Genomic DNA, 17,308 nt, shown 5'->3' on the forward strand with positions numbered 1-17,308 from the left:
GGCTGGCCAGCCCAGAGCTGCCCGGTGGGCTGGGGGACAGCCAGGCCCAGCATGGGGCTCAGAGTCCCCCGCTGTGGGCATCTTCTCCAGGGATGCAGCCTAAGACCCCACCTGGCACCCACTCCCTGCCTGCACACACTGCCTTACACCCCCTTTCTGCACCTCTGCCTGTTTCCCCTCCTGTGCTGCCAGAACTGCCTGATGTCCCCGTGCTGGGGGACACAGTGAGGAGGTGATGGGGAGGTGGCACCGCAGTGACATCCCCAGAGCTGGCATGGACTCTGCACCCACCATGAGCTGCTGAGCCGGGGTCCCTCCTGTGGCCAGGTGTGGGGCTACCCTCACCCCAGGCTGCATGCTGCACCCTGAGCCCACACTGGGGCTGCATTCTGTGCCCTGACCCTGAACTGGGGCACTGGGGCCGCATCCTGCACCCTAACCCTGCATGGAGGCTGCACCTTCACTGGGGCTGCATCCTGCCCCACAGCCTGGCCCCACAGTCCAGCTCAGCCCCACAGCTGGGGGTCTTAAAGTTGGGACCCGGTGGCTAAGTGCGGTGGGGACTCCGGAGGCCACAGGCAGGTGCCCCTGCCAGGGGCTGTGCCAGGACCCCAGGTGGAGCAGGAGCTGCTGGTGCGTGTCAGGAGCCATAATGCATGTCTGTCGGGAGCCACGCCAGGAGCCACGGCTGGAGCCACTCCGGGAGCCGCTGGTCCCTGCTCCCTTATCTGATTCCCAATGTGGGCAGCATGCCCAGCCCTGGCCCTGGTCCGCTCCCCAACAATGCAGCACCTTAACCCCTGAGCCTAGCCCTGCCTGGGGAGCTGTGTTCCCATGGGGATGGCACCCCTAAAACAGGGTGCTTCCTCCCAGCACCCCCTGTCCCCTCACAGGTCCCTCCCCACGGGCACATGTCCATCACTTGGCCTATGCCTCCTGTCCTGCTGGTTTGCGGTTCTGCCCAGGTGTCCTGGCTGCTGCCACCCCCATCCATGGGGCAGTGACCCCGTCCCCATGCTGGCTGGTGCTTGCACCAGACTGGTGGGTGCCCACACCAGTGCAATGTGTGGTCATGCTGGAGCCATGGGTGCTCACACCAGTGTGGTGGGTGCTCATGCCGGTGTGGTGGGTGCTCACGCCAGTGCGGTGGGTGCTCACACCAGCATGGTGGGTGCTCGCGCTGGTGTGGTGGGTGCTCACACTGGTGTGATGCACACTCACGCTGGTGCGGTGCATGCCACAGGAGGCCGTGGCCATGACTGGGCACAGAGGAGACAGCCTGGCAAGGCACAGCCCAGGGCTGGGCACCATCGCTGGGGTGAGCACCAGCTGCTGCCTGAGGAGCACCGACATGGACAGGGCTCTGCCAGTCACTGTGACCCCGCAGACTACTGACACCGCACCCCAGCACAGCCCAGCTCCCCTGCGCCGGTCAGCATTGCCTCCCCAGGGGGTGCCCTACCCTGGCACCCAGAGTGCGGAGAGCCAGGGCAGCACCCCAGGGTGTCTGGGGGTTCACGGTGGTGGGGCTGGGACCGTGGGGCTTGGCAGGGCATGGAGTTTCGGGGTTCCTGGCATGGCTCGGAGCATCACCCACAGCTGGCAGGGGGGCAGAGGTGGTGGCCTCAGGCTCTGCCATGGGCTCACCGGGGTCCCGGGTGGCATGAGGTGCTGGCACCACCGGGGACGACAGTGCGTCCACCCGGGGAGTGGTGCCTCTGGGAGTGCTGGAGCGAGGGGAGGCCTGGGCTGGGGGTCCTGGCACGGGGCTGCACCAGCACTGGGGGGTCCCGCCTGCATGTGGCAAGCAGGAGCCGTGGGCAAGCTGCCACTCCCCTTTGATCTGGGTGCCAGCACCCAGGAGTAGGTGCCACCCGCCCTGTCTGCCACGCTATCTGATGCCTGCGCCCCGGCCGCAGCACCTATAAAGGTGTTGGGACGCCTGCGTCCTGCTCCAGCCGGGCTCATTTCCACGTCGCTCCCGCAGGTGCTGGATGGGTGCTGCAGCCATGGGTGCTGGGGTGGGGAATGGGTGCTGGGTGGGCAGTGGGTGCCGGAGCAGTCAAGGGGGTAGTGGCTGCTGGGAGGGCAGTGGGTGCCGCAGTGGGCAATGGGGTGGTGGGTGCTGGGCTGGGGCAGGCAATGGGGTGGTGGGTGCTGGACAAGCAGTGGGTGCTGGGGCATTGGGTGCTGGGGCATTGGGCGGGTGCTGGGGTGGATGGTGGGTGCTGTGGGGGGGAATTAGGTGCTCCAACCACCCCACTGTGGCAGGGAAGGGAGAGGATGGCACCAGCTGCTTTCCTGGCACTCTGCCTGCTCAGCTGCTTGGCCCTGCACCCCCTGCTACGAGGTGAGCCCCTGCCTGCCCCCTGCCTTCCCCCCCTGCCCCGGCCCTTTGCCCATGTTACCCACCCCCGGGGCACCCCCCTACCTGCCACAGCTCCCTGCGTGGCCTGAGGGTGGGCAGGGGAGGGCACTGGGGGCTCCCTGAAATGCAGCAGCTGGGGATCAGCCCCCCATATGGGGGCCGTGAGCCCCCCAGGCTGCCACCTGCCAGGTGCCAACGGTAGGCAGGTGCCGCTGGGGGGGGGCGGGCATGGTGACATCCTTCACTCGCCCTGAGCAGGGGTGCAGGCAAACAAGTGTCCCCGGGGCTGGCTGGACTTCAGTGGGCAGTGCTACGGGTACTTCGGCCAGGAATTCACCTGGAGGAAGGCAGAGGTGGGTACTGGGGGGTCTCAAGCCCCCCCTGTGCAGGCAGTGCTGCCAGGTCCCCTGACCTGCATGTCTGTGCCAGGCTTGGTGCCGGGCCACGCGTGGGGGGTGCCACCTGGCTTCGCTGCACAGCCCCGAGGAGCACCGCGCCCTCGCCACCTTCATCACCCAGCACCAGCGCCGGGAGGAGGAGGAGGAGAACGTCTGGATCGGCCTCTACTACCAGGTTGGTGTCGCGCGCCCGCAGTGCTGCCTGCGATGCTGCCTGCAGTTGCCCCCCTCCTGGCAGGGTCACCACCCCCGAAGCGTGCTCTGCCCCTGCCCCCCCGCACACCTCCATTCCCTGCCTGTCCCTGCCCACCCCTGCCTGCCCCCACGTGCCAGGCCTGCCCCTGCTCACCTCCCCATGCCCTGCCTGCCCCTGCCTGCCCCTGCCCACACCCCTGTGTCCTGCCAGTCCCTGCCTGTCCCTGCCCACCTCCCACCGTGCCCTGCCTGTGCCTGCCCATCCCGCCGTGTCCTGCCAGTCCCTGCCTGCCCCTACCTGCACTCCCGTGCCCTGCACACGCCCCCATGCCCCGCCTGTCCCTGCCCACCCCTGCTCCCCCCGCCCCCCCCCCCCCCCCCCCCCCCCCCCCCCCGTGCCCTGCCTGTCCCTGTCCACCTCTGCCCGAACTCCAGTGCCCTGGCTGCCTCCCCGTGTCCTGCCTGTCCCTGCCCGCCCCTGATTACCCCCGCACCGTGCCCTGCCCGCCCTCCCGTGCCCTGCATGTCCCTGCCTGCCTCTGCCCGAACTCCAGTGCCCTGCCCGTGCCCTGCCTGTCCCTGTCCACCCCTGCCCGAACTCCAGTGCCCTGCCCGCCCCCCCGTGCCCTGCCTGCCCCTGCCCGTCCCGCCGCGTCCTGCCAGTCCCTGCCCACCCCTGCCCGCACTCCCGTGCCCCGCCCTGCCCCCGTGCCCTGCCCACCCCCTTGTGCCCTGCCCTCCCCTGCCGCCCCCCGCGCCCTGCCCGGCGCTGCCCGGCGCTGCCTGACGCGGCCCGCCCTGCCGGCAGCGCGGCGCCTGGCGGTGGGCGGACGGCTCGGCCGGGCGGTACGCGGCCGCGGCCCCGGCCTGGGAGGGGGACGACGCCCCCGCGGGGCAGCGCTGCGCCGCGCTGGAGGACTCGGCCGGTGAGGGGGGCGGGGGGGTAGGAGGGGGTGCCCCCGGGTGGGGGTGGGGATGGCCGGGAGAGGGGTCCCTCCGGGTGGGGAACGGCTGGTGGAGGGGGGGGGTGTCCCCCCGGGTAGGAGGAGGGGATCCCTTCAAATGGGGAACGGGAGAGGGGTCCCCCCGGGTAGCGGAGGGGGTGGGGGTCCCCCCAGGTGGGGGAGGGGATGGGAGGGCGTCCCCCCGGTCTGGAGTGGGCAGGGGTGCCTGTGTGGGGGAGGGGATCTCCCGGCTGGGGGAGGGGCTGGGAGGGAGTCTCCTCCAGGGAGGGGAGGGGAGGGGGTCGTGTGCCCCCCGACTCCCCAGCATCACTGCCCGTGTCTCGCAGGGTTCATGGCCTGGGAGGACGACTCCTGCAGCGAGAGGAAACCCTTCATCTGCAAATACGCAGCCTAGGGGGGCCCAGCCCCCCACGCTGCCCCCCAAACCCCATGGCCCTGCCACAGCCCACTCCCCCAGCCCGCACTCCATGGCACCAGTGCATCCTGGACCCCCAAACCCTGCACCCTGGTGCCCCACGGCTCCATCACAGCCCAGACCCCCAAGCCCCTCTTGCCCACTGCACTGCACATCACCCCCCCCGACCCCTACCCCATATCGCTGCACCTCATGGCATGGTGCATCCTCACAACCTGGACCCCCAAACCCCTCTGCCCCACTGTCCCCAGATGCCCCCCGACCACGGGGGTGGACACAACAATAAAGTGTGCCCAAGCACCCCTGGCCTCGCGTCTTCATCCCCTCAGTGTCAGCCCCCACGTGGGAGCGGTATGGGGAGGGGGGGGGCACGGTGGGGTGCCTACGGCTGCATTCGTCTGGGTATGCTCAGGGGCCACGCAGGGGGTGCAAACTCGCAGCAGGAACCCTGCTGTCCCCAGCCCCCCTCGGTCTTCCATCAGTTTTCCACAGATTTTTCTCCATTTTGTGGTCAAAGTACAGAAGGCCCAGAAGGTCCCCGCTGCTGCCACCCACCTGGAGTGTCCAAGGAGCAGGGCTGGCCCTGGCACTGTGGTGCAGGGGCTGTCCCCAGAGCAGGGGCTGTCCCCAGGGCAGAGGGTGCCCCCCAGGCAGGGGATGTCCCCAGGGCAGAGGGTGTCCCCAGGGTAGGGGGTGTCCCTGGCCGTGGGGCTGGGCACTGGATGTGTGGGGCACATGTGGGTTTGGCGGTGGCACTGCCCATGCAGAGGTGTGCAGGGCAGCAGGACAGGCGCAGGCAGGTGCTGGGTGCTCCAGCCAAGATTACTGCATGAGGGGGCCCCTGCAGGGCAGTGGGCAGGGAGGGTGGTATGGGGGCACACTCAGACCCCCATGGGACCAGCCACCCCTCAGAGCTGGTGCTGGCACAGGAAGGGGAGCTTGTAGTTGCAGGGGTAGTCATGCCAGTAATAGAAACCTGGGCATGGCGGGGGGGGGGGAGGGCAGCAACTCACCTGAGCCCTGTTACCCCTCCAGCACACCCCCTTTTCCCTCCATCATCCCACCTCCATCACCGTCGCTCCATCACCCCCCATCACCATCACACCCTTTATCTCCAGCACCTCCCTCCAGCACCCCCCCTCCAGCACCCCTCCATCATCCCCCCTCCATCATCCCAGCACCAGCACCCCCCCTCCACCACCCTCCCTCCATCACCCCATCTCCATCACCCCATCTCCATCACCCCATCTCCATCACCCCTTTTATCTCCATCACCCCTCTACATCTCTCTCCTCCAGCACCCTCCCTCCAGCGCCCCCCACCTTCATCACACCTTTTATCTCCATCACCCCCATCCAGCACCCCTCCCAGCACCCCCTTCCAGCATCCCCCCTCCAGTACCCCCCTCCAGCACCCCCCATCTTCATCACACCTTTTATCTCCATCACCACCCCCATCACACCTTTTATCTCCATCATTCCCCTCCATCACCGCCATCTCCATCACTCCCCTCCATAGCCTCCACTCACCACCAGCCACCCCAACCCTCCAGCAGCACCCGGGGGTCCTGGCCAGGCCAGCCCCACCCTGTCCCACAGAACCTGGCCCTCCCAACCAGTTGTCCAGCCCCTTACAGCGCTCCCTGTCCGTCCCACTGGCTGTCGGGCTGTCCCAATGCCCAGTGCTTGTAGTTGAAGACAGATTTATTGGACCACTTCCACCACCTGCTCTGTGGATGCTGGGCGGGGGGGGTGGGCACATGGGGGTCAGCAGGTGCTTGAGGGGGTCAGGGCACCTCCTGGGCAGAGGCGCAGCTCCCCCTGGTCACTCACATGCTCCTCATCCTGCAGCCCGATCCATGTGGATGGAGGCTGGCCGCCCCATGGAGCTGGACCACTTACAGGTGCAGACCTGTACCTACGCCCAGCCCAGTGCTGCTCCTGTGACCCCCGCGGTCCCACCAGTCGACCCACAGGGACACGGGACCTGTTGGGACAAAAGCACTATGGGCAGTGACTCTATTTGAGTTGCGACACCGCAAAGCACCACCTGACAGCACAAACAAGTGCTCACCCTGCCGAGCCGCACCGTGGCCATGCACCCAGGTCTGGTAGTCACCACCATGGCCATGACCTGGCAGCTGCCAGACTGCAGGCAGGGACCACACTGGGCTGCTTGGTGAGACCTGCTGCTGGCTGGCACGTCCCTCCTATTGCGTGTGGTGAGATTCGCTAGTGTGAAACCAGTGGGCAGTGTGCATTAACACAACCCCCCGCTGTGAGCGTAAAGATGGCCCAAGGCCAGCGTCATGAGTGAGCTGGCTCTGAGAGGGACTGGGCTTCAGGCTGTGGGTCCTTCCGAGGATCTGGAGGAGCAGTTTGGATCATTCCTGTGCAGCTGAAATGCCAACAGCAGCTGGCTTGTGTGCTGCAATGGCCAAGGCTGGAGGCTTCACAGAGACATGCTGGTGGGACACGACTGGTCCTTCTGCTGGGGTTGCACTCTCCATGCTCATCACGCATGGGCCAACAGTCAAGAAATGAAATGTTAAATTTCCAGATTGAGGTGCAAAAGGAGCAAGACGTGCCAGGGTCTGACACCGGGGTGGCTCTTGCAGGGGCTGTGCCACCAAGCCAGCACTGGCCGGGTCTGCAGCCAGTGGGACAGCTTTGCCTGGGGTCATCACCACGTTGGCCAAGTGGACAGAGTGGGCTGGGAGAGCAGTGAGCGCTTAGAGTGGCAAGGGCTGTGATCTGCACCCCCCAGCCCGCTGCCACGCTGGTCCCAGTTACCCTCAGTGCTTGGCCAACTGTTACACTGTGAACCACAGTGTGCGGAGTTAGGACCCATGGAATGACGGTGCCTTTGGTGATTTGTTATTCACCCACCCCATGCCAGGGGCCAGAGCTCCGGACTGTCAAAACTATCATTGCTTGTAATCAGGGATTAATTACCAGAGGTCCCTGAGGTGTCAGGTCCGCATCAGCGCAGGCCAGTGCTTGGGGCTCACATGTGAGCTGGAGCCGTGCCTGGGTGTGATTGGCACAGGGAGTGAGCATCGCTGCTGTCACTAGACATGACCCAATCATTATATTTATATGCATAAATAACTAAATAAATAAATTTTTAAAATTAATTACAAGGGAAAGGCTTCTTAGCCCTGGTACTGCCTGCTGCCCATGTATGTCACTGCCTGGCCCCATGCTAATGTGCTGGACAAGCAAGGAGCTGGGGAGCCCCAGGGGGCTTGGGAGGGAACACACGGAGCCCATCGTGCCCCAGGGTAATGGGGGGGCACTGAGTGCCCGCCTGGGCTGGTGCACCCTTCCCCATCCAGCATGGAAGCTGCCGGGCAGCCCCAGCCCCCAGTGCCTCAGGGCCTGTGTGCGCTGTATGGGCAGCCCTATATGCTGTGTAGGGGCCCATATGTTGTGTAGGAGGCCATCTGTGTTGTATAGGGGCCTGCGTATGTTGTGCAGGTGCCCATAGATGCTGTGTAAGAGCCTGTATATGTAGTGTAGGAGACAGTGTATGTTGTGTAGAAGCCTGTATGTGTTGTGTAGGCACCCACATATGTTGTGTAGCCCGTATGTGTTGTGTAGGGGTCCATATATGCTGTGTAGAGGCCTGTGTATGTTGTGTAGGGGCCAGCGTATGTTGTATAGACATTTGTATTTGTTGTGTAGGTGCCCATGTATGTTGTGTATGGGCCTGCCTGGCAGCCAGCACAACCACACGCAGCTTGGCCAGGCTGTTCCCTCTTGCCCGCTGTGTTTCAGACACGTGGGCCATTGTGCGGTGGGTCTGACACCCTCCATCGCCGTCACCACCATCTTGGCCCAGCTCCAGCACCCTGCCCATGGATGCACAGGCAGTGGTGTGGTTGGGGGGGAACAAAATCCCACTACTGCAACTGAAATCAGGGTGTCCCCCCACCCCAGCTCCTGGCACATTTATCGCCTCCATCATCTCCCCTTGAGACGGCCATGCTCACCTACACACCCACACCTGAAAGGCCAGGGCTGAGGCTGCTTTCTGACACAACCAAGACCCAAAGGCAGCTGCTTGCCCGCCCGCACCCCTGGCTCCCCCTGCTGCATCCCTGAGTTTCCCCTTTGCATCCCTTGTTTCCCATTTGCATCCCTGTGTCCACCCCCTGTATCCCTGGTTTCCCCTCCACATACCTGGTTTCCCCTCCACATCCCTGCCTCTCCTCTCCATCACCACTTTCCGTGACCCCATTCCATCCCACCCGGGTGTTTTTCACCTGTGGCCCCCTCCATGTCCCCCCACCACTGCCACACATCCCTGTGCATGCAGTCACACCTTCCACACCAGCTCGAGCTGTGCCTGAGAAGGGTCACTGGCTCCTGGCACGGCTGTTACCAAATTCCACTTTCCTGAAAGGGCTCTTCATTATCACCAGTTCTGCTGTCCTTATCAAGGACGCCGCAGGCTCCCAGATAAGTGGGGACCCTTCCCTGCCAGTATGTTTCCATTACAACTGGGTCACCCTTAGGCTGCCTAGGCAGTGCCAAAGCCTGGGTGCTGAACCCTGTGGCTGGGTGCTGAATGCCACACCTGGGTGCTGAACCCCACAGCTGGATGCCGAGCCCCACGGCTGGGTGCTGAACTCCATAGCTGGACCCTGAGCCCCACAGCTGGGTGCCAAACCCCTTGGCTGGGTACTAAAGCCCATGGGCAGGGGCTGGAGCCCCCCTCAGCCCAACAGTGCCGGTGCTTTCCTGCTGTGCTGGTCGCCTTGGCACAGGGCCTGCGGCGGGTTTGATGCTGTGCGGAGGTGTTTGATCCCGGGCTGTGAATGGCTGTGGGACTGCTCACATGGGCTGGCACTTGGGGGGTGGCCTCAGTGGCAAGGAGCTGCAGGAGCCCCCAGTGTCATTGCCAGGGTGAGGGGCCAGGGCTGCAGCCAGGATGAGGAGGACCCCTGTCACTGTGTCCTTCTGTGGAGCGTCCCCTGCCCTGTGTCCTGGGATGGAGCTGGGCATCCCCTGTCTTGTGTCCCGGGATGGAGCTGAGCATCCCCTGCCCTGTCTCCTGCCATGGAGCTGGGCATCCCTTGTCCCGTGCCCTGGGATGGAGCTGGGCATCCCCTGTCCTGTCTCCCAGGACGGAGCTGGGCATCCCTGCCCTGTGTCCTGCCATGGAGCTGGGCATCCTTACCCTGTGTCCCAGGATGGAACTGGGCATCCCTGCTCTGTGTCCCAGGATGGAGCTGGTCATCCCCTGTCCTGTGTCCCAGGATGGAGCTGGGCATCCCTGCTCTGTGTCCCAGGATGGAGCTGGGCATCCCCCACCCCGTGTCCCAGGAGTACATGGTGCGAGGGAGCCCACCCTGTTGCCCAGCCAGGAAGAGCCCCCCCAGACAGCCCAAGCTGTGGGTGCCCCTCCCTGTGCCAGGGCAGCCCACATCAGGGAATGGCAGCTGCCAGCACCCTTCCCTGGTTATGCCAGAGGCCAGGGTGCTGCCACCACCTGGGTGCCAGCACAGGGCCAAGGGAACACGTGGCAGTGGTGGCGTTGTGGCTGCGTGAGCAGCACTGGGGGACACGCCGCTCCTGCTGCTCACGAGCGAAAGCAGGACACGCAGGGACGGGGAAGCTCTTTTCATCTTGGCCAGACTCATCCCTGGCCCTGCGCCGGCACCCGAGCGCGGCCACCCTGGTGACGATGAAAGCAAAGCCGGGGCCTCCCCACCATGGGCACCCCATCAAAGGGACCAGCGGGGGCCACGCACTGCTGAGCTGCCCGTGTGCGTCGATGGGGCCTGGCTGCGTCGGCCCTGTTTGCTTTGGGGCAGGGATGACATTTTGGGTGTCTCATGGCACACCGGGCCAGCCACCCCTCCCCACCTGCCCGGGAATAAAATCCCTCAGGGCTGCTGCCCAGCTCCCCAGAGGGTCCGAGCCAGCCCCTGCTGCCTTGCAAGCTCTGAAGGGACACAGGTGAGTCCCTGCGGCCACATGGCGGGGGGTGGGTGGGTGCTGCACTCCTGCATCCGGGTGCCCTGGCTGCAAGGCATCCCCTGTCTCAGCCTGCAAGCCACAGCATCCCAGGAGTCCCTGCAGCCCTGCACCCTGTGCCCTGCAGCCCTGCAGCCCTGCACCCTGCACCCTGCACCCCCTGCAGCCTGTGCCCTGCGCCCTGCACCCCGTGCCCTGCACCCCTGCACCCTGCAGCCCTGCGCTGTGCCCTGCACCCTGCGCCCTGCACCCATGCACCCAGCACCCTGCAGCCTGCACCCCTGCGCCCTGCATTCCTGCATCCCCACACCTAACACTCTCCATCCTGCACCCCGCATCCCTGTAACTCCACACCCTCCCACACTCTGCACCCACATCCCCCGCACCCCTGCACCCTGCTCCCCTCCCTGCTGATGCCATCTCACTGCTGCTCCCCTGAGCACCGCTGGAGCACCCTGACACACACCCCCAGCTGCACCCTATGGGCTCCCCTGCACCCACTGCTGCAACCACAACACTGCCAGCCTGGGGGGGGCCCCATGCACCCCTGTTGAGCGTCCTGCCTGGCCCTCCTGCTTCCGGGCACAGCCCCCAGAGCAGAGCCCAGCTAAGCCTGGCAACAGGAGGGCTGGGCAGGGGGCTAGAGCACCCATAGGGTGGGGGGCTCAGCAGGGACCTGAGCACCCCCTGTCCTGCCGCTGTCCCTCCCTAGGGAAGGGACTGATGGAACCAACGAGGACGTTGAGGCTGGGGCTGCTGGGCTGCCTGCTGTTTGTCCCCTGGCTGCGCGGTGAGTGCCGGGGTGGGGGGGACACCGCAGTGCCCCCCACTCCTCCCCACTACCTGACCTCCTACCTTCCCCACAGGGCAGGAGCTGGCTGCCTGCGCCTGGGGCTGGGTGCCCTTCAACGAGGGGTGCTACAGCTTCTTCCCCAGGGAGCTCAGCTGGAGAAGGGCAGAGGTGAGGGAATGGGGGGCGGGGGGGACATGGGTTTGGGGGTGACCCTCTATGGCCACAGTGCCCCACGGTGCTCAGGAGGGATCTGGACTTTGCTGGTCACCCTCCAGGGCCAGGCACTGGGGTGCCAGCACCTCCCAGGGTGGTGATACTCCTCTCCAAAGATGTCCTGGCCCCGTGAGGGAGCAGCTGCCACCATGGTGGCATCACAGCTCCCTGTGCCAAGGGAGAGCCTCCAGCTGTTCCAGGCACCCTGTGCACCCATGTGGCCACAGCATCACTCCTGCCACCCTCACCCTTGGTGGATCCAAGAGCGGGTGACCAGCGGTTGGGCACCAGGGCTAGGGGGTCAGGATTTGGGGTCAGGGGCCAGGAGTTGGGGGCTGGGGTTGGGGCTTGGAGGCTGGGGACCAAGGATTGGGGTCAGGGACCAGCCTCCAAGCCCCAGTTTGGGGTCTGGGAACAGGGGTTGGGGTTGTGGACCATAGGTCAGGTCAGGTCAGGGTCCAGTGTCACCCTCCCGTCACTGCCACAGGCCTTTTGCCAGCGCTTTGGCACCAGCACCCACCTGGCCTCGGTGCACAGCGCAGAGGAGCACCGGGCCATTGCTGCCCTGCTCTCTTCCTCCTACCCTGGCGAGGACAGCGAGGAGGAGGATGAGGATGATGGCATATGGATTGGCCTCCACCGTCCCCTGGGGGTGAGTGTGGCCCTGGGGCAGAGCTGGGACTTTCTTGGGACCCCCAAGACCCACTCTCAGCAGCCTCAAGTGGGGCTGGTGGCATCAGCCAAGGGGTTAAGGCGTCACCCTCTGCCCGCCCCACAGAGCCGCCGCTGGCAGTGGTCAGACAGCTCAGAGGTGGACTATGGCTCCTGGCACCAGCAGCCCGGCCCCAGGAGGAGAGCCTGTGCTGCGCTGCAGGATGGCGCCGGTGAGCATGGCCCCGACGGTGGCATCGGGGACCCGGCCATCAGGTGACCCCAGCCACCAGTGTCCATGGCCATCAGGGTCCCCAGCCACCAGCCACAGCTGGGCAGCCCTTGGTGGCAGGTGGCACCTGGGTATGCACGCACACACAGACATGTGCACATACGTGCTGTGCAGGAGCAAACACACACATATGCACACCTGTGCCCTGTGCACACATATGGATGCACACAGTGCACGCACATGCTGCATGCACATGCACACACAAACCTCATGCACACACGTGCACACATGCATACTGCGTGCACATGTATGCACAGTGCGTACACACACATGCACACATACACGCCATGCGCACACATAGACAGCCCTTGCACACATATGCACACACGCAGCCTGTGTGCCCCACGCTGCATTCTGGATGGCAGGGCCACAGGGTGGCCATGCCAAAGGAGCCATGGGGGTCCCGGGAGGCTGACAGCCCCTTTCCCTTCCAGATTTCATGACGTGGTACAGTGACGCCTGCTCTGAGAGAAAACCCTTCGTCTGCAAGTCCAGCGCCTAGAGCCGTGGGCAGTCCCCCAGCGCCAGCCACGCTGCCTTTACCTGCTGCCCTGCCTGCCACCACTGTCTGCCACCCCTGCCTGCCACTCCTGCCAGCTGCCCTTGCCTGTGCAGCCTGGCTGCTGGCCATAGTAAAGGTCCCTGAGCCCAACCTGGTCTGCACATCCTTCATCCCCTGCGCCTGGGGCCTCGCTGCCCGGCTCTGGATCCCACACTGCCCCACAGTGCCGTGGGGCTGGGGAGGGAGGGACCCAGCCAGGGCCGGTGGTGCTGGGGTCACCCACCAAGCACCGGGTGCAGGGACAGGGACGGAGAGGGGTCTGGGCAGCCCAGGGCAGGGAGAGCTTCTACTGGAGGAAGAGTTGGGGCTGGCAGGGTGAGCCCTGTGGCACACCCCACAGGACCCCCATGGACTCTGGGACACTCCCATCACGCCAGTGGGGCTCCTGTAGTTTCAGAGGGATCCAGTGGCCTGTGTGGGACCCCTGTGATGCCCAACAGTCCCCCAAGGCGGTAGGTGATCCACGTGGGACCCCCATGCAAGAGGATCCCCATGGTTTCTACTGGAGGGATCCTATGTGGGATGTCACACAGCTCTTATGGGACCCCTATGGCCCCCCTGAGACCCTTACGATCCCTCCTAGGACCCCCATGGCTCACATGGGACCCCCAACACCCCCAGCAAAGCCCCCCAATCCCACAGACCCCCTATGGCCCCATGGGACACCTGTGCCCTGGGATCAGCCTCTCCTGCAGTAGGACAGCCCCATGCCCAAGGCTGCCTGCATCCCCCATGTGCCCATGCCCTGCTTGTGCTGCCCCCGTTCCTGTCCCTCTCCCGGTCCCGTCCTGGCTGCCCAGCGCAGTTTGTTGTGCAGATGCCATAGTAACTGGGATAGGAGTGCCCGGCCAGAGCTCAGCACCGCTTGGGGTAAGGCGCCTCAGCTCTGCCGGGACCACCACCCCAGGGGCTGTGGGTGTGTCCGTGGGGCACTGGGGCTGTATCCAAGGAGCACTGAGGGTGTACCTATGGGGCACTGGGGGCTGTGTCCATGGGGTGCTGCGGGCTGTATCCATGAGGTGCTGGGGGGTCTATATCCATGGCATGTTAGGGTCTGTATCCATGAGGTGCTGGGGGCTGCATCCATGGGGTGTTGGATGATCTGAATTCATGGGGCACTGGGGGGGCTGTACCCATGGGGTGCTGTGGGCTGTATCCATGAGGTTCTGGGGTCTGTATCCATGGGGCACTGGGGGGTCTATATCCATGACGCTCTGTGGGCTGTATCCATGGGGTGCTGGGGGCTGCATCCATGGGGCACCGCGGGCTGTATCCAAAGGGTGCTGGGCTTTCTTCCCTGTGGCTGTCAGGACTGTCGCCCCTGGGTGCTGAGCAGGGGGTGCCGGGGGGTGCAAGGCCCCGGAGTTCCCCAACCATTGTGACACCAATGCCACTGTCACCATGCTACCAGCTCCTTGCCCACAGATGGCCACTGGTGCCCAGGCTACAGACCCACGTCTCCGCCAAGGGGACTTGGGTGGTGGGCACCGGCAGGCGGTGGGGCTGGGGCGGGGACTTGGGGCTGAGGGGACATCGTCTCTGCCAGCAGGGTCTGCCATGTCAGCCAGCGCCTGGGTGGGCAGCTGGAGGCCCCACCGCCCCCGGGGCCCCATTGCCGCTCTCTACAGCAGCCCTGGGCCCAAGTATGGGCTTCCCACAAACGTCGGTGAGTCGGGGCCACAGGGGGCCTGGGGGGCCACAGTGCCAGTGGGGTGCCAGGGCCTGGGAAGCCAGGCGTCCCACACCCCACCGAGCACCCCGCCTGCGCAGGCTACCATCTGCATGACCCCTCCCGCGGCCGCGCACCTGCCTACAGCTTCGGGGTGCGTACGGGGGGGCAGCGGGAGGAGCGCTCCCCGGGGCCAGCATACCTGCTGCCCCCTGGGACCACCGCCAAGGGCAAGGACGGGACCCCCGCCTTCTCCATCTATGGCCGCCCCCGTGACCTGCCACCCATCCGCACCCCTGGGCCAGGTAAGGCAGGGGCCAGGAGCCCCCCAGGGGGCCGGCAGGGCTGGGGACCCCCCAGCTGTGCCCATGGCCCAGCTTCCCCCCTGCTCCCCAGGCTGCTACTCCCCGGAGAGGGCCAGCAGGGTGGCCTTCCCCTCCGTGCCCGCCTGCTCCCTCCGCTCCCGCACCCAGCAGGGCTCCAAACAGCAGACACCAGGTAGGAGAGATGGGGGCCAGGCTGGGCCCCCCACCATCCTCCCTGGGCCAGGATGGGCCCCCCATTGTCCCTGATCTGGTCTGGGTCCCCCACCATCCCTGGACTGAGCTCACCATCATCCCTGGGCCGAGCCCCCCATCATCCCTGGTCTGGTCTGCCCCCCCCCCCCATCCCTGGGCTGAGCCCCCCACCATCCTCCCTGGGCCAGGTTGGGCCCCCCATTGTCCCTGACCTGGTCTGGGTCCCCCACCATCCCTGGACTGAGCTCACCATCATCCCTGGGGTCATCTGGGCCCCCCATCATCCATGAGTTGAGCCCTCCAGCTTCCCTGGGCTGAGCCCCCCATTATCCTTGGGCCGAGCCCTCCATCATCCCTGGGCTGGTCTGGATCCCCCACCATCCCTGGGTTGAGCCCCCCATCGTCCCCAGGCTGGGTCCCCCACCATCCCTGGGCTGAGCTCCCCGTCACCCTCAGGCAGGGCCCTCCCTCCCCACCTCCCCAGGGTTCACCCCCCACTGCCCCACCTCAACCTGGCCCCCCAGCAGGGCCCAGCTGAGCCCCATTTCCCCCAGGGCCCGCAGCCTACCAGCTGCCCCCCATGCTGGGGCCCCGTGTGGTGAGCAAGAGCTCGGCCCCCAACTACTCCATACCGGGACGCAGCAACGTTGGTGCCTTCTACCAGGACCTGTGCAAGGTGGGCGGCAGGGGGTTAGGGCTCAGGAGGTTGAAGGTCCTGGGGGCTGGGTGCCAAGTGGCTGGGTGCTGGGGTGCCGGGGAGCTGGGTGCCAGGGGGCTGAGGGGCCCAGGGGCTGGGTGCTGGGGTGCCGGGGAGCTGGGTGTTGGGGTGCCAGGGGGCTGAGGGGCTCAGAGGCTGGGTGCCGGGGTGCTGGGGAGCTGACGGGTGCAGGGGCTGGGTACCGGGGGACATGTCACCACACCCTCTGCCCGCAGACACCGGGGCCCTGCAGCTACCGCGTGGTGGACACCGACGTCTACAAGCGGCGGGCGCCACAGTACAGCATGCTGGCGCGCAAACCCATCCCTGGTGACACCACCACCAAGCCTGGACCCGGTGCCTACAACCTCCAGCAGGTGAGGGGCTGCCGGGGGTCCCAGTGTCACGGGCAGCGCAGAGGATGCCAGTAATGGTGGGGACAGGGTCCACGAGACCCCCGGCCCTCACCGTCACTGTCTGTCCCACCCAGCAGGGCCAGCAGCGGGGGCTGACATTCGGGATCCGGCACTCGGACTACCTGGCTCCCCTCATCGTGGATGTGCTTGACTAGGGGGGGGTGTGGGGCCGCAGTGAGCGATGGAGACAACCAGTGCCAAGAGATCGATGCGTTGCAGCCAGAGGCTCTCCTGCTGTCCTCGTGTCCTGCCGTGTCACCCACCTGGGGCTGGGCAGCAGCACCCAGACACTGCGGCCATCCCAGGGCGGGTGGGGAGTGCTGGCCCCCCATGAGCAGTGCCCTCCTCTCCTGGAGGAGACCCTGGCAAGGCCATGGAGGAGGGAAGCAGGGCTGAGCTCTGGCCACAAAGCCCCACGGTTGGGGCAGTGCATGCTGCGGATGGAGGATGCACTGCCCACACCAGCCCTGTCCCTGCTCCAGCCCCATCCCCACCACCTGCCCAGAGCACCCAGCTGGCACTTTCTGGCTGGTCACGCTGTCCCATCCCATCCCCATCCCATCCTGTTCCTGTCCCCATCCCACCCCTGTACCATCCCCAGCTGCCCAGCCATGACCCCTGAGCCGCAGGGGGGCTGCCACAGGCACTGCCTGTTCTGTCCCCGTCCTGTTCCTGTCCCAGCTGGGCAAAGGGCACAGGACAGCAGTGAGCCTCCGCTGGGGCACTCTGCCCACAGTGCCGTGGCCCCACTGCTGTGCCAGGACTGCCACTTGCATCTCCCTTGGTGTCCCCCCGCTGTGGCCATCCTGCTGCCACCTGGGCTTGGCTCTGACCACAGGTGCCCATGCTGGGCACTCAGCCCCCTCCGTGGCACCACAGCCTTCAGCCCCTAGGCAGGCCACCCCAGTGGCTGGGTGGAGGGTACACCTCAGGGTGTGGGTTGGCACTGGGAGCACCGGCCAGGGAGGGGGCACTCACCGGTAAAGTGCCATTGGACTCCCCCCTGTGCTGAGGGTGCTGTGGGTGCTGCAGGTACCATGGGTGCTGTGGGAGCTGTGGGTACCACGGGTGCCATGGGACCTGTGGGTGCTGCACATACCATGGGTGCTGTGGGAACTGTGGGTGCCATGGGTGCTGTGGGAGCTGTGGGTACTGCAGGTGGGGATGCCAAC

The 17,308-nt window shown here is 65.8% G+C and overlaps 2 protein-coding genes across 2 annotated transcripts; both read left to right on the forward strand.

Annotated features, from left to right (window-relative positions):
* Positions 1-10,325: 10,325 nt before the first annotated feature.
* LOC130149741 (rheacalcin-2-like) lies at positions 10,326-12,776 on the forward strand. Its single transcript, XM_056339713.1, has 5 exons — positions 10,326-10,335; positions 11,192-11,286; positions 11,819-11,983; positions 12,110-12,215; positions 12,709-12,776. Exons 1-5 carry the CDS (start codon positions 10,326-10,328, stop codon positions 12,774-12,776), a joined length of 444 nt encoding a protein of 147 aa, XP_056195688.1.
* A 1,502-nt stretch (positions 12,777-14,278) lies between these two features.
* Positions 14,279-16,460, forward strand: CIMAP1B (ciliary microtubule associated protein 1B). The gene is made up of 6 exons (XM_056341556.1): positions 14,279-14,502; positions 14,607-14,810; positions 14,902-15,003; positions 15,578-15,699; positions 15,957-16,097; positions 16,211-16,460. Exons 1-6 carry the CDS (start codon positions 14,394-14,396, stop codon positions 16,289-16,291), a joined length of 759 nt encoding a protein of 252 aa, XP_056197531.1. The 5' UTR covers positions 14,279-14,393; the 3' UTR covers positions 16,292-16,460.
* The last annotated feature ends 848 nt before the right edge of the window (positions 16,461-17,308 follow it).

The sequence above is a fragment of the Falco biarmicus genome, chromosome 5 (assembly GCF_023638135.1).
Source record: "Falco biarmicus isolate bFalBia1 chromosome 5, bFalBia1.pri, whole genome shotgun sequence".
In the NCBI taxonomy this organism is placed as follows: Eukaryota; Metazoa; Chordata; class Aves; order Falconiformes; family Falconidae; genus Falco; species Falco biarmicus.

Bases quoted from the DNA above. Each gene is read 5' to 3' on its own strand.
- LOC130149741 (XM_056339713.1), top strand. The intron at 11,287-11,818 runs GTGAGGGAATGG...TCACTGCCACAG, and splicing joins TCAGCTGGAGAAGGGCAGAG to GCCTTTTGCCAGCGCTTTGG. The intron at 12,216-12,708 runs GTGAGCATGGCC...TTTCCCTTCCAG, and splicing joins TGCGCTGCAGGATGGCGCCG to ATTTCATGACGTGGTACAGT.
- CIMAP1B (XM_056341556.1), top strand. From the start codon at position 14,394: ATGTCAGCCAGCGCCTGGGTGGGCAGCTGGAGGCCCCACCGCCCCCGG. The intron at 15,004-15,577 runs GTAGGAGAGATG...CATTTCCCCCAG, and splicing joins CTCCAAACAGCAGACACCAG to GGCCCGCAGCCTACCAGCTG. The intron at 16,098-16,210 runs GTGAGGGGCTGC...TGTCCCACCCAG, and splicing joins GTGCCTACAACCTCCAGCAG to CAGGGCCAGCAGCGGGGGCT.